The 15228-nt window shown below is 42.4% G+C and overlaps 1 protein-coding gene and 1 long non-coding RNA gene across 4 annotated transcripts in view; one reads left to right on the plus strand and one right to left on the minus strand.

The window, feature by feature from the left end:
- LOC144694897 (uncharacterized) overlaps positions 1-1633 on the minus strand; it is a 114251-nt gene extending 112618 nt beyond the window's left edge. For both annotated transcript variants that reach the window (XR_013579836.1, XR_013579837.1), the window contains exon 1: positions 1437-1633. This is a non-coding gene — a long non-coding RNA (uncharacterized LOC144694897). The remainder of the gene's footprint in view (positions 1-1436) is intronic.
- Positions 1634-1782: 149 nt separating this feature from the next.
- The window catches only part of ido1 (indoleamine 2,3-dioxygenase 1), a 53457-nt gene continuing 40011 nt past the window's right edge, over positions 1783-15228 (plus strand). The window contains exons 1-3 of one of the 2 annotated variants that reach the window (XM_078565625.1): positions 1783-2009; positions 4437-4532; positions 9686-9805. In XM_078565625.1, the coding sequence (XP_078421751.1) occupies positions 1911-2009; positions 4437-4532; positions 9686-9805 (315 nt within the window). In that variant the 5' untranslated portion in view covers positions 1783-1910. The remainder of the gene's footprint in view (positions 2010-4436; positions 4533-9685; positions 9806-15228) is intronic. The other variant, XM_078565626.1, reaches the window with a different exon arrangement.

The raw sequence follows: 15228 nt of genomic DNA on the forward strand, positions 1-15228 counted from the left end.
GGAAGAGGGGAAGGAGCGAGGGGGGGGGGGAGGAGAGAAGTGGAGGGGAGGGGAGAGGGGGAACGGAGCAGGGGGAGAGCGGGAGGGAGGTGGAGGGGGAAGGGAGAGGGAGAGCGGAGGGAGGGAAGGGGAGGGGGAGAGGGAAGGGGAGGGAAGGAGTGGGAGGGAGGGAAGGGGAGAGGAGAGGGGGAGGGGGAGGGAAGGGAGCGAGAGGGAGGGAGGGAGAGGGAGGGAGGGAGAGGGAAGGAGGAGAGGGAAGGAGGGAGAGGGAAGGAGGGAGAGGGAAGGAGGGAGAGAGGGAAGGAGGGAGAGATGAGGAAGGGTGAGGGAGGGAGAGAGGAGCAAAGGTGATGGAGGAAGGGAGGGGAGGGGAAAGGAGGAGGGAGGGGGAGGGGAGAGGAGGGGGGAGGGGAGAGGAAGAGTGAGTGGAGGGGAGAGGGAAGGAGGGACAAGAGGAGGGACAGGAGGGGGGAGGGGGAGGGGAGGGAGGGAAGGAGGGGGAAGGAGGGAAGAGGGAGGGAGGAGGGGGGAGCGGTGGGGAGGGGGAGCGGCGAGGGAGAGGGAGGGAGGGAGATTGGGAGGGAGGGAAAGAGGGAAGGAGGGGGAGGGGGTGTGAGGGTGGGGGAGGGGGAGGGAGGGAGGGGGAGCGAGGGAGAAGGCGGGAGAGGGAAGGAGGGGTAAGGGGGGAGCGAGGGAAGGAGGGTGTGAGGGGGGTGGGAGTGAGGGGGAGGGAGGGAGGGGGCGGTGGACAGGGAGGGTGAGGGGGGAGGGGAAGGGAGAGGAGCGAGAGGGGGAGGGAGGGAACGGGGTGAGGAGGAAGAGGGGTGCAGGGAAGGAGGGAGAGGGGGAGGGAGGGGAGGGGGTGAGGGAGGGGGAGGGGGAGAGGAGGAGGGTGGGGGAGGGAGTGGGGAGCGAGGTAAGGGGGGAGGGGAGGGCAGAGGAGGAGGGAGGGAGGGAGGAGTGAGTGGGGGAAGGAGGGAGGGAGGGAGGGAGGGGGCAGGGGGGAGACACAGCCATTCAGTAGTGCGTTCAATGCTGGGCTGCTCAATGCTCATTCAAATAAGTAGGCAGCAAAAATTTACATGCTGCCTGCATTAGTCATGGGTTAATCAACACATTTTTGGGTTTTGTGCTGCTTATCCCCCATGATATCTGCTGTGTCATGCAGCTAGCTGGTGCCAAAAAAGGTTGACAACTTCCATTGTCTTGTGCAGCGGGCCATTCTTTGCTCACACAGGGGAAATAAGTTTTACTGTCTCATGCTGTTTGCATTAGAACATGTGAGCCTTTGTATCACAGTGGACTGAACCTAGGATAATGTCTGCCCTGCTGCACTTAGCCAGCACTCATTAAGAAGCAATTTCTGTTATTTATGTATTTAATAGTAGACACATTTGAAAAGAAGCAACGCCAGTAACAGAAAACTGATCTCTTACCAGCTTTACTCATGCATTTGCTCAGGTCTGGCTTTTTGGAGATTAACAGGCAGCTGAATATTTGATCCAATGGATATAATGTGATAGACAAAATACAAATAAACAATCATGGATATTTCATGTCCCTTTTTTTTGAAGCAGCTGACTTATCTCTTTTTTTGGTCTAGTGGAGCGTTTAATTTAATCTGGTGTAAATGTCATTTGACTGTCTCTGATAACGCCCCTAGGTGAATTTTAAATTTCAGCCAGTCATTTCAGGGAGCTTCGAGATTGCCCTTGAAACAAGATACAACATTGGCCATCCAAACCAACCAATTCTAGATCTAGAGTAAAGTCCAATGTTCATCACACTTTGTTATGTGTCTTTCTGCTGATTGCTCTGCCTGTGGTTGAAACAGATCTGAAAACAAGACTTGCAATTAGAAAATTCCAACGTTGTTAAAAAAGAGAAATATCACTATTTCTAGTCCAGCAATGAACAAGGAAGAAAAGAAGGCGAGAGGCACAAATTACTTAAATCTAGATGAATTTCATATTTCTAAAGAGTGGGGATTTGTTTTACCAGATCCATTGGTATGTATTTGTTTTTCTACTGGTGTCACTTCCATTTGTTCCACAGATTTTCAGTGTGTAATGGAAGAAGCGCATTTTTAAAATTAATATATGCAGGCTTTTTTCTCCAAGATTTAGCAATCATGAGAACAGATAAAGTTGAAGACAAAACAAAAATAAAAATAAAAATACCTGTAAAAACTCAGCAGGTCTGACAGCATCTGCGGAGAGGAACACAGTTAACGTTTCAAGTCAGTATGATTCTTCAAAAGAACTAAGTAAAAATAGAAGAGAGGTGAAATATAAGCTGGTTTAAGGGGGGGGTGGGTGTGGGACAGGTAGAGCTGGATAGAGGGCCAGTGATATTTTTATTTTTGTTTTAGATTTCCAGCATCCACAGTTTTTTGCTTTTATCTTAAAGTTGAAGACTTTTTTTGCATGCTTCCAAAGTGCCCTTAGCTTATTAATCTGGAGCTGAATTTAGAAACAGGTGGACCACATTGAGAACCAACTATCAGTACTGTGGAAAACTTAACAGACCAGGAACTTTGTCTTCAATATGGCTTTATAAGTAGAGATATAGAGGTCAAAAACAAGGAAATTATGTTTAACCTCTGTAAAACACTGGTTCAGTCACAATGGGGGTATTGTGTCAAATTCTGGGCACTGGACTTTAGGAAGGATGTGAAGGTTTACAAGATGGTTTCAAGGATGAAGGATAGATAGATTTGAGAATCTGAGGTTGTTCTCCGCAGAGAAAAGAAGTTTAAGAAGAGATTTGATTGAGGTGTTCAAAATCACGAGGGGTCTAGACAGAATTGATAGATAGGAACTGTTCCCATTGGAGGAATGGTTCAAGAACCAGAGGACAAAGAGATAAGATGATTGGCAAAATAAGCAAATCAGGTGCACTGTTCTTGCAGAGAGCTGGCACGGATACATTGGGTCAAATGGCCTCCGTCTATGCTGCAACCATCCTATGATTCTATGAGGAAAAACTTTTTTATGTAGCAAGTTGTTAAGATTTGGAATCCACTGCATGAGAGTGTGTTGGAGGCAGATTCAATCATGGCTTTGAAAATTAAATTAGATAAAGACTTGAAGGGAAAAAATTGCAGGGCTAAGAGTAAGGATGGGGAGGGGGACTATCTGGATTGCTTTTACAGACAGCTGGGATGGACTCGTTGGGCTGAATGGCATATCTATGTACTGTAACAATTCTATAATTTTTTAATTGCTTCTGAAATATCAACTGGTAAATTATCTTCTAAGTTATTTATACAGTTTCAAATCAAAAGTGCCACACTCATCTGATACTGCAAGTGTTTTGCCATTACTTTATCCGTGCCTCTTGTTAAGATAAAAATATCACAACTCTGACTGAATCTATATCTGTATTGCACCAAAGTTTTGCTCTTTAGTTGGAGTTTCAAATTCAGCTGCTGTCAGAACTCAAAGTGCATGGAAACTTGCTAAAATAGTAATCTTGCTGATCTTTTTCCATTTACATGTGTCTTGAGGCAGCTTTTAAATATATATTTTATATGTATATATTTATATGGCAAATATTTATATGGAAAACCTTTTAGAATGCGTTTTCCCCCTCTGTGTTAGATCCACTTATAAGTGACTGTTTTTCTAAAGAAACAGGTGTACTGTATTTCCACTTATATAGCATCATAGAATGGTTACATCAGAGAAGGAGTATTTTTGGTCTGTTGGGCCCATGCCCACTCTCTGCAACAGCAATTTAGCCTAGTCCCACTCCCTTGCTCTTTCCATACAGCCCTGCAATTTTTTTTGCTCTTGGGTTGCTTATCCAATTACCTTTTAAAAGCTATGATTGAATCTGCCTGCATCACCCCTTCAGGCAGTGTGTTCCAGATTGTAACTCCCAGCTGAGTAAAAAAGGGAACCTTAAGGCAGTTTCTCTCAATCTACTTTATTTAGATTCCTCATTATTTTGAGCACCTCTATCAAATCACCTCTCTCAATTTTCATTTCTGGAAGATGAACAACCCAAAATATATCCACATAACTCATCAAGACCATTACCCCGTGTAAAATATTCAAACAAAAAAAAATCTATTTTTTGATGCCAGAATTATTGATATGTTCAGAGTTGAAGTGAACAGGGAGAAGCTTATAATTTGCCTGGAAGCCAAAACGAACCTTCTCAGCATTTTAGTTCACATTTTTGCTCCAATGTAAGAACACCGATAATTTAACAACATTAGTGAACTCAAAAGTTCACCATGTCAACTTAGTCTATGGAAAAGCACCATAAATTTATCTATTTAGTGGCAAGTTGGAAATTAAGGGATGAAATTAATTAGAAAAAAACACTTGTAACTTTTTTTTTCACCCCCACAAATAAATGTTTTGCTAATCCAAGCTACAAAATTTACATTCAGCTCACTTGGTTAATAATTATATTCTTCTTACCAGTCTGACCTCCCGAAATTCTACCAACCTTGGATGGATATCGCAAACAGCTTAACCCACCTGATTGAACATCATCAGCTTCGGTACAAAGTGAATAATGTAGGTTCTTTGTTTACCACACTTTTAATGCTTGAATGGTGTATAGAGTAGGAAAAAATAGTATATAAGCCAATGTGCTTCTTGTGTAAAGTTTAATTTATTGTCTCAACTTTCTTTCACTATTACTAGCAGAAATGTTGCCAACAGTATTTTACCCTATAGTATTGTACTATACAACTCGGAATGTTCTCCTTAGACAAAATGAGGATCAATATTTATTGTCCAATTTGACTGACGATGAAACTTTAAATTGCCCCCAAAATATGCTTCTTACAGGCAGAGTATGTTCCAGGAGTGATCAATATAGAGAGCAGCGGGGAAGGGACAGCATAAGAAACAGGAGCAGAAGTCTCTCGAGCCTGTGTCACTATCATTATGATCATTGTTGATCCTGTGCCTCAACTATACTTTCCTGGCTGGTCACCATGTCCAATGATTCCTCGAGAGACCCAAAATCAATCTATCTCAGCCTGGGAATGCACTGCCTGGGAGGGTGGTGGAGGCTGGTTGCCTCACATCCTTTAAAAAGTACCTGGATGAGCACTTGGCACATCATAACATTCAAGGCTATGGACCATGTGCTGGTAAATGGGATTAGGTAGGTAGGTCAGGTGTTTCTCACGTGTCGGTGCAGACTCGATGGGCTGAAGGGCCTCTTCTGCACTGTGATTCTGAAAATAAGCGTTCACAACCCAAAGGGTAGGCAAGAAAAGCTATTGGGTGGCATGATGGTTGGTAAACTTTGCTTTCAGTTTTGGAACTTAAGCTGTCTAAATGAAATTCTTCTCTCTTTCAGTTGGCTATAGAGGTCCTATGTGAAATGAGTTTAGGTTGTCCCACCTCAGCTCCTTGTGCAATTCCATCGTGCACAATTCCCTATTTGGTCATTGCCACTTAAAAAGCCATAAAGAAAACTAGTATGACAACACAGTGGTGCGGTACAGGTTATTCTTTTCAAGTGGTGTGAAGCCAGTTATTTTAATTCACAAATCCTGCTGATGCTTTACCTTACATCAAACTAATCGGGTTAAATCTGACATGGAACTGGGCAAGATTTGCACGGTTAGGAGTGGCATAATTGCTACTCTTTAACATTGTTTAGCACACAGCATATTTCCTCCATCCCGTTGGTGTGTGCAAACAAAATCAAGTATTTCTTTCTCCAGCACAGATTCATGATGAGTTCAGATACAACAGCAACAATTTGTATCTTAAAACATAGCAAACATTTGCACTAATAACATAGCAAACTGTCTCACTGTGCCTCACAACAAGGTTATTAATCAAAATCTGATACTGAACCATAAGGAGATATCAGCACGCATGAGCAAAAGCTTGATCAAAGAGGTAGATTTTAAAAATGCACTGCCTGAAAGGATAGTGGAGCAGATTCATTAGTAACATTCAAAAGAGAAGTACTTGAAGGTAAGAAATTTACAGGAGAAAGAGCAGGGGAATGGGATTAACTGAATAGCTCTACCAAAATTATATAAATTATTGGAAAAAAAAGGGGGGGATCAGAAAGAGGGTGGGGATGGAGGAGAGAGTTTAGATTTTTCTTTTCCCACCTATTTCCATTATTTTTAAACGTATTTCCATCCATTGTTTTATCTCTACCTTTTAGCCTTTTTCGATTCCTTCACCCCACCCCCACTAGGGCTATCTGTATCTTGCTTGTCCTGCTTTCTACCCTTAGTTAGCACATTCTTTAGATAATATCACCACTTTCAACACCTCTTTGACCTTTTGTCTATGACATCTTTTGGTTATCTCCACCTATCACAGGCCATCTATCCAGCTCTACTTGTCCCACCCTCCCTTAAACCAGCTTATATTTCACCTCTCTTCTATTTTTACTTAGTTCTGTTGAAGAGTCATACGGACTCGAAACGTTAACTGTGTTCCTCTCCGCAGATGCTGCCAGACCTGCTGAGTTTTTCCAGGTATTTTTATTTTTGCTTTGGATTTCCAGCATCCGCAGTTTTTTGCTTTTATCCTGGCTTCCTTTTTCTATTTACTTCAGCTGATGGAAAGAATGGATCCTTGGATCCTGCAAAGTTACAGTTCAATGGGTCTCAATGCCTTCTGCTGCCTTGCCCAGCTTCTCGACTGACTCTCGGGATTGAGGAGATGGGGTGAGGTTGGAGGGGAGGTGTGGGGTAGGTTGGACGGGAGGTGTGGGGGGGTGGTTGGGAGGGAGGCTGGGGTGTAGGGGGAGGTTGGAGGAGGTGCAGGGGGGAGGTTGGAAGGGAGGTGGGGGAGGTTGGAGGTGAGGGGGGTGTTCGGGGAAGGTTGGAGAAGGGGGAAAGTTGGAGGGACGTGGGGGGCAAGATTGGAGGGGGTTGGGGGAAGTTGGAGTGGAGGTGTGGGGGAAGGTTGGAGGGGAGGTGTGGGGTGGGAGGGAGGATGGGGTAGGGGAAGGTTGGAGGAGGGTCAAGGGGAATTGGAGGGGAGGTTGGGTGGGTGAGGGGGGAGTTTGGAGAGGGTGGGGGCTGAAGGTTGCAGGGGCGGGGGAAGGTTGGAGGGGGTGTGGGGGGAAGATTTGAGGGGGACGGGATCTAGTTGGGGAGGCAGGTGGGAGGTTGGGAGTGGGTTTTGGGGATGGGGAGGTTGAAGGAGGGCTTGAGGGAGAGGTGGGGGCTGGGAGGGTGAAGTTGGAGGGGGTGGAGGTGGTGGGGTGGGAGTTGAGAGGTTGGAGAGGAAAGGGAGGTTGGAGGTGGGTAATGGGGTAAGAGGTTGGAGGAGGAAGGGGAAGTGGGAGGGGGAGGTTTGAGGGGCTGGGTGGGGGATGGAGGGTGTGTGTTGGGGAGGTTGGAGGGGAGGGTGTGGTGGGAGATTGGAGTGGGGTTAGGGGGTGGTTGGAGGGTAGGTTGGAGGGCCAGAATGGCCTACTCCTGCTCCCAATACGTATGTTTGTATGTCATTCTGGATGAGATGAGCTGGGCTATACAGCCTTTGTCATCCATAATTATCTTGCAAACAGTGGGTGGAATCAAGGCTGGAGTTCTGTTTCTTTTGTTGCTAATGAAAGTATACCGTGAGCGGGCTTTGTAGGGTGAAATTGCCAGGACAGGAGTGCCCAATGGGCTCATGGTGAATCAGTACAGTGAATATGTTTTGCATTGCGTATGATTCTCAAGAGTCTTTTCCATTGATTTCAATCTTGTCCTTTTGTCTACTTACCTATTATCCCACTCTACCTTGGTGCTTTTTTGAGTTTTTTGAGGTTTGAAATAGCGTGATAAAATTGTGTTGTATTGTGGGTATGGAAAATATGCTGCAGTGTGAAGGAACAATCAGCAACTTGCTGATCAAATAAAAAACAGATGCAATTGTGAACTATTCAGTCTTTTTCCTCAGGTCTCTTAAAAGTTGTGTCACACAGAGACACCCAAGGACTCCAATGCTTCTCACTTACAGTGAAGTGTTGTTCAATCATTCCACTTTGTTGCTCGGGAGTCATTTGATCTTTCTACCCTGTGAACTAATGAAATAGAATCCAATTACACCCCTTGTATGAAATAATTATATTGTATAACATCAATTATCCAGTCAGAAAAAAAGTTTTCTACTTCTACAGAATGGAAAACATCTTGTACAGATTATCTGGTATTGAATCTTTCCCCCAAATATGAATTTACTGTCACCATTTCCATCTGGTGCAATGCGCATAACATGTTAATGAAGGCTGAGGCAGTCACCAAAAGTGTTATTGTCTGCACAGTGTTATAAATAACTAATGGGATGTTTTCCTGTCAAATTAACAATCTTGCACAATGCTGTTGAAGTAAAATTTGTACTGCCTGGTTTAATAGTCACTTCAGATCACCTTTAGGGTGCACACAAACTACCACAGCATTATATCATTGCTGCTCTTAATATTAGTGACCCATGTTGCATATATATGTCTAACCAGATGGCAATAATGAGTATTATCATTTTACAGGGTCTTTTCTGTGATTGTTTGGTAAATTGATTGGTGAATTTTGAAAGGGGTAAAAATATCATGCATGATTGAGGGGGAGGGTTAAAGTGGGGAGGGGGGAACAAGGGCCTGGAAACAAGAGAAGCAACCGGGCCTATGATTTCTCTCCCTGACCCTCATCCCAGGGAGGAGGTTGGGGGGTTTTGGAGGCCATATGGGAGCAGCAAAGGTGGTGAGGTAACATCTAGTGAGGGGATGCCCCCAATGCGCAAAGGGCATCCCCCTGTGCTTCTGCCTTCCTTCCTGCCTTTACAAAATAAAATTTCAAAAGCGGGCTCTTCACTCCCATCTACCCATGTCAACCATTTCATGTCATGGGCAGTGTGAAATATGGATTAATTGGCCTTGTAACAATTGTTCATCAATTATTTATTTAAAAAAGATGGGTGGGATGCCAATTTCAGCACCTACTCACCCACGATAATATGGAGACCTGGTCGGGGGTGGGCGGGAAGGTGGTGGGGCTTGCTACCCCCCATATTTTACATGCCCTCCTACCGAAAACATGTCCAGCAGAGTGGGGTGGAGGGGAGGAGGCATAAAATCCAGCCCTAGATATTGAAGGCTTGCAGGCTACTATTGGAACATCAGAATTGAGAATTCTTGTCTCAATCCAACAATCATGTTTGTCAACTGGTGTTATTGTATAGGGACCAGGAGTAGGATCAATGGCTGATTTTTCTTTTTCCTAGCCCAGGAGCATGAAAGCCCCTCCTGCCACCTCCCCTGTCATCAGCTAAGTTAACATAGGGTGGAAATTAACTATGGGACCCACTGATCTTGGATGATATTTGAGGATGCTGCAAGTGATAATTTTTTAAACTGTTCCAGATGGACAAATTTAGCTTGTTTCAATCCTGATCCCTACTCAGTGAAACCTGTTGTCCAGTGAGCACATACAAACACTGAAATGAGGACAGAAGAAATCTCACCTTAGATCCCTTTCAGTCAATTGCCTGTTGATACTCAGCATGCAAGCTCACATGTAAGTGAGGTACTGGTGGATTACCATTGTGGTTGGAAGCAAATGGGTCATGGCCCTCAGGAGAGCTGGTGCAAACTGGCATTAGGCAGGGGAACTGGATTAAAAACTGGAGGAGGTGCAGGGGGTGGGGGGTAAATTCCAGTATGACTCTTGAATTATATTTCTCTCTTTTTGGTTTAACAGATGCAACTTCTGAGCACAGATTTTCTAATTGGGTATAAACAGCTACGGTTGGCACACATGGCACTCAGCTTTATTACAATGGGCTATGTATGGCAGGAGGGAGAACACAACACTGCAAAGGTTTGAATGCATATATCTCATGTTACGATACTTAATTGAAAGCCAGTCTATGGTCAGATCTAGCAGTGAAACCATTTCCTAACCTTTCAAATGTCTAATTCAGCCTTGTGAACCTTAAGTAGTTGTTGCACTTCTTTAAACACAGCAATTGTCTAGAAGGATCGGGAAATGAGAAAACTGTGAGAAGAAAAACTTTTATAATTATCTGCTTTACTCACTAATGCCTTCCGTTTTATTTTTTTTTCATACTTTACTTCTATTTTACTGTTGGTTTTTCCCTGGGCAGAAGAATAGGTCAGTTATCTGATCAGAGACATTTCCAAATGTCACGACCTTTCAGGCTGCAGGGAGATATGGAAGAGTGGCTTAGAGCGAGTCTTGGTCCACACAGCATTTGTCCTCTGGCAACATCTCCACTGAAGAGATCTAAAAATCACTTGCAGAGATGTTCAGGTGCAATTTCATATCCTACAACTAAGCCCTACAATGGCTTCGCCCTCCTACACACCACTGCATGAGCATCAGCTCTTTTTGTGTTTTGTACAATGAGGTTTGTAAGTCTTATATGATAGTGTTGCTTCATCAGGTTTCTTGGGACAGGAGTGTCCAGCCTGGTTCCTATGCCCAGGAAAATTAATTTTGATAAGATTTTACCTATTTCCTGGCTTGTCCTGTTTGAATCTTGTACAAATAGAAGTTTGTAAAGGACTATTTTAGGCAATGTTTTTTCATTAGTGGTGAGAACATCAAGGTTTGCTCAGCAGCTTGAAAGACATGTCAATTCCTGAGAACACAAACTTACACAGCATGAGTATTGTTGAGGTTGAGCTAGCAAACTAGAGATAAGGAATCCCAATATGTCAGGTTGTAAAAATAATAATTTGTGGGATAGCATATGAATCATGAGAGCCACCAGATTTCTAGACAAATCCAACAGAGTAACTCCTGTCACACGAGGAAGGGAATCTGCTCACCGCTATTCGGGTCTGATCTTTTTATGACTCCAGTTCCAAACCTTGTGGTTGATTCTTAATGAAGTGATCTAAAAATCAGTTCAGTTGTGAAATGAACTGCTGGAAAAAAATGTTTTCCTCTACCATTATCAGAGGGCAACTCTTAGGATTTTTAAGAATTATTTTCACAGGATGTACATGTCACTGGCTAAGCCAGCATTTTTATTGCCCATCCCTAATTGCCCTTGAGAAGGTGGTGGTGAGTAACCTTCTTGAACCACTGCAGTCCATAGGGTGTAGGTACACCCACAGTGCTGTTAGGGAGGGAGTTCCAGGATTTTGACCCAGCGACAGTGAAGGAATGGTGATATAGTTCCAAGTCAGGATGGTGTGTAGCTTGGAGTGGATCTTGCCGGTGGTGGTGTTCCCATGCATCTGCACTTGTCTTTCTCGATGGTAGAGGTTGCGGGTTTGGAAGGTGCTGTTAAAGGAGCCTTGTTGAGTTGGTGCAGTGTGTGTTGTAGATGGTACATGCTTCTGCCACTGTACATCGGGGGTGGAGGGAGTGGATATTGACGGTGGTAGATGGGGTGCCAATCAAGTGGGCTGCTTTGTCCTGAATGGTTTTGAGCTCCTTGAGTGTTGTTGGAGCTGCACTCATCCAGGCAAGTGGAGAGTATTCCAACACCCACGTTTGGAGGAGTCAGGAGGTGAATTCCCAGCCCCTGACCTCTCTTGTAGCCACAGTGTTTATACGGCTGGTCCAGTTCAGTTTCTGATCAATGGGGACTGTTATGATATGGCAGGTGGTATTTGCCAGGCTGACCAGATCCACAAGGGAAACTTGGCCATGTTATTACAGTGGTTTTGCAATTTATATTTATTATGAGAAGGTTTGTGCATTGAATTCAGAAGTAATTATTCCACTAACACCTTCAGTGATTTTAAAAATTAAATTATAACATTTATTAACAAAAGAAAAGAATAAAACACATACACAAGGTTACAGTCACACAGTTACTTAATATTATAACAATTTCCAAACTTCTCCCAACTATACACCCTTTTAAGGCAACAATCCAAATAGATTTTATATTTATAGAGACAATCCAGCAAGGTTACCACAAGCACCCACTCAAGATTGGAATTCCAAAGGATTTTAACACAACTTTGTTTACTGGAACAGCAGACTTCTGCAAAGTGGCGAAGGGCTTTTCCTCAAGTCTGTTTCACAAGGTGTACCTTTCAGATCTCATATAGCTACCCCTCATACAGCCTTCCATCCTTCTTTGTATATATTTCTTCCTCTTTAATCTGTAGATCCCAATTTTCCCCCCATGTCTTTGGAATTTATTTTTCTCATATTATAAAAATATTTTATGTTGTCATTATGGTGAGCACTTCTGGAAAAAAATCAATGTAATAACCTTGCCCTATTTATATTGCCAGTCGTAAAAACCTTTTCATGTTTCTTTGAAAATCCAACCACTATACTCCTTATCTAGAAATGCAAATTTATTTCACACCCTATCTGCTGACTTTATCCTAGCGCATTCATCAGCATTTAAATGCATTTTTACACCTAACTCATTTGATAATTTCAACCTTGCAGTCTACCCATCTCTAATTTACTTTAATAAACCACACACACACACACACTTACTTTACAATATCCCACAATAATATTATGAAAAATATGATAGTTTCATGGCACTTCCATCCTTCTGGAAAAATGAACCATAATAATTTTAAAAGATGGCTTCATTTTCTCAACCCATCTTAAAATACTTACTATACTTAATTATGTACACAAACTATTACATTACCAGGTGCATGCATTAATATAACAAGATATAAAAATCCTTTGTATCAACAGAGGTCACTTCAGTTCAGTGTCCACATTTCAAATGTCCAATTCCCTTTGAACTTTAAACTCTTGACAATTAGATTTTCTCATCCAGCCACATGTATGATCTGTAAATTAAACGGTTGCAGTAACAAACTCCATCAGAACAGTCTTGCACTCAGGTCTCAAAATTTGACCAGAAATTTTAAAGGATTGTCATCTGTATAAACAATTGTTCATGATGAATTGCTTGCAACATAAACCTCGAAATGCTGCAATGCTAACACCAGACCTAGAGTCTCTTTTTCGATGGTTAAGTATCTTCCCTGATGCACATTCAACTTCTGTGAAAAATATCCTATTGGTTTCTCAATTCCAGTTTCATCTTCCTGTAACAACACAGCACCAATACGCAAATCACTTGCATCCACTGCCAAGTTCAACTGCTTGGCATAATTAAGTACTGCCAAAACTTGTGTAGTAGTCAACACAGTTTTTAAACTGTCAAATGCATTCTGATACACCTGTGTCCGTTGAAACTTCTTGTTCTTTTTTCGTAGTTCAGTCAATGGAACAACCACGCTGCTAAAATTTGGTAGAAACTTCCTGTAAAATCCACTCATGCCCAGAAATCTCAAAACTTCTTGTTTTGTTGTAGGCACTGGGAAATTCATGATGGCTTTTACTTTCACATCTCTTGAAGCCACCTGACCATGTCCAATGGTATGGCCTATATATGTAACTTGCACTTTTGCAAATTCACTCTTAGCCAAGTTCACCACCAAATTAGCTTCTTGCAGTCAATCAAACAGTTCTTTCAGATGTTGTAAATGCTCCTCCCACATTTGACTGAAAACTACCAAGTCGTCAATTTAAACAGCACAACTGCTCAGTCCTGCAATTACTTTGTTTGTCAGCCTTTGAAATGTCGCTGATGCATTCTTAATACCAAATGGCATAATTTTATACTGATATAGTCCATCTGGTGTCACAAAAGCCGATATCTCTTTTGCTCTCTCTGATAACAGTTCTTGCCAATATCCTTGTAGCAAGTCAATCTTTGTGATAAACTCTGAGTGTCTTACTTTCTCAAAATACTCTTCCAACTATGAAAAGGGATATGAATCCGCTTTTGTCACTGCGTTTACTTTTCGATAATCCACACACAGTCTTTGTGTTCCATCCGGCTTCGGTACCATCACAATAAGTGAACTCCAGTTACTGCAGCTAGACTCTGTGATGTCATTCTGGTGCATGAATTTGATTTCTTTCTGTACTTGAGATAATTTTACTGGATTTAATCTATAAGGATGTTACCTTATTGAAACTGAATCACCCACATCTGCATTATGTGTAGCTAAATTTGTGTTCTCCAGCTTATTCCCACAAATAGCTTTGTCTGACCGCGATAGCTTTTCCAAATCACTTGACACTTGTCTGGAAGGTAACTCAATATTACATTTAAATTTTTATGTACCCCCTCATTGTCCAATTTGATTAAAGGAAAATCAATTTCAGAATCCTTCATTTCTACTTCTTCCTGCTTCTCTACCACCACTAATACTTTCTTTTGATTATCTTCCCTGTCAAAGTACTTTTTAAGCATATTTACATGACACACCCTCTGCTCCTTTCTTTGATCTGGAGTACTAATTAAATAATTTAAAAACAAAAAACTACTGCGGATGCTGGAAATCCAAAACAAAAACAGAATTACCTGGAAAAACTCAGCAGGTCTGGCAGCATCGGTGGAGAAGAAAAGAGTCGACGTTTTGAGTCCTCACAACCCTTCAACAGAACTGAGTATAGTTAGGCGAGGGGTGAAATATAAGCTGGTTTAAGGTGGGGGGGGTGGGGAGAGAGAAGTTGAGGCGGAGGGGTGGTTGTAGGGACAAGCAAGCAGTGAGAGGAGCAGATAATCAAAAGATGTCACAGACAAAAAGATCAAAGAGGTGTTGAAGGTGGTGATATTATCTAAGAAAATGTGCTAATTAAGAATGGATGGCAGGACACTCAAGGTACAGCTCTAGTTATTATTAAATTATTAAATAATTTACTTCACTCAACTTCTTTTCAATCCTGTAAGGCCCACTAAACCTTGCCTTTAATGGTTCACCTAACACTGGTAACAAAACTAACACTTTTCCCCCAGCAACAAAACTATGAGCTTAGGCCCTCTTATCTGCCTTTGCCTTCATCTCCTGCTGTGATCTCTTTAAATGTTCCTTTGCTGACTCACATGCTGTGTTCAATCTTTCTCTGAAGTTTATCACATAATCCAAGAGAGTAGTTTTCAAATTCTGACCCACTAGTTTTTCCTGAATCAACGTAAGCGGTCTTCTTATTTCCATGTACAAATTCAAAAGGACTAAATCTTGTTGATTCATTAGGAGCCTCCCTAATAGCAAATAACAAGAATGGAATCCCCCGATTCCAGTCCTGTGGATAGTCTTGACTATAAAGTCGCATCATAATTTTTAAAGTTTGATACCATCTCTCTAAAGAACCTTGTGATTCAGGATGATAAGCTGATGACTTAGACTGTTTTATCCCCAGCCTGTTCATTACTTCCTTAAATAGCTGTGACATGAAATTCGAACCCTAATCTGACTGTGTTTCTTTTG

The sequence above is a fragment of the Cetorhinus maximus genome, chromosome 20, assembly GCF_964194155.1.
Source record: "Cetorhinus maximus chromosome 20, sCetMax3.hap1.1, whole genome shotgun sequence".
Taxonomy (NCBI): domain Eukaryota; kingdom Metazoa; phylum Chordata; class Chondrichthyes; order Lamniformes; family Cetorhinidae; genus Cetorhinus; species Cetorhinus maximus.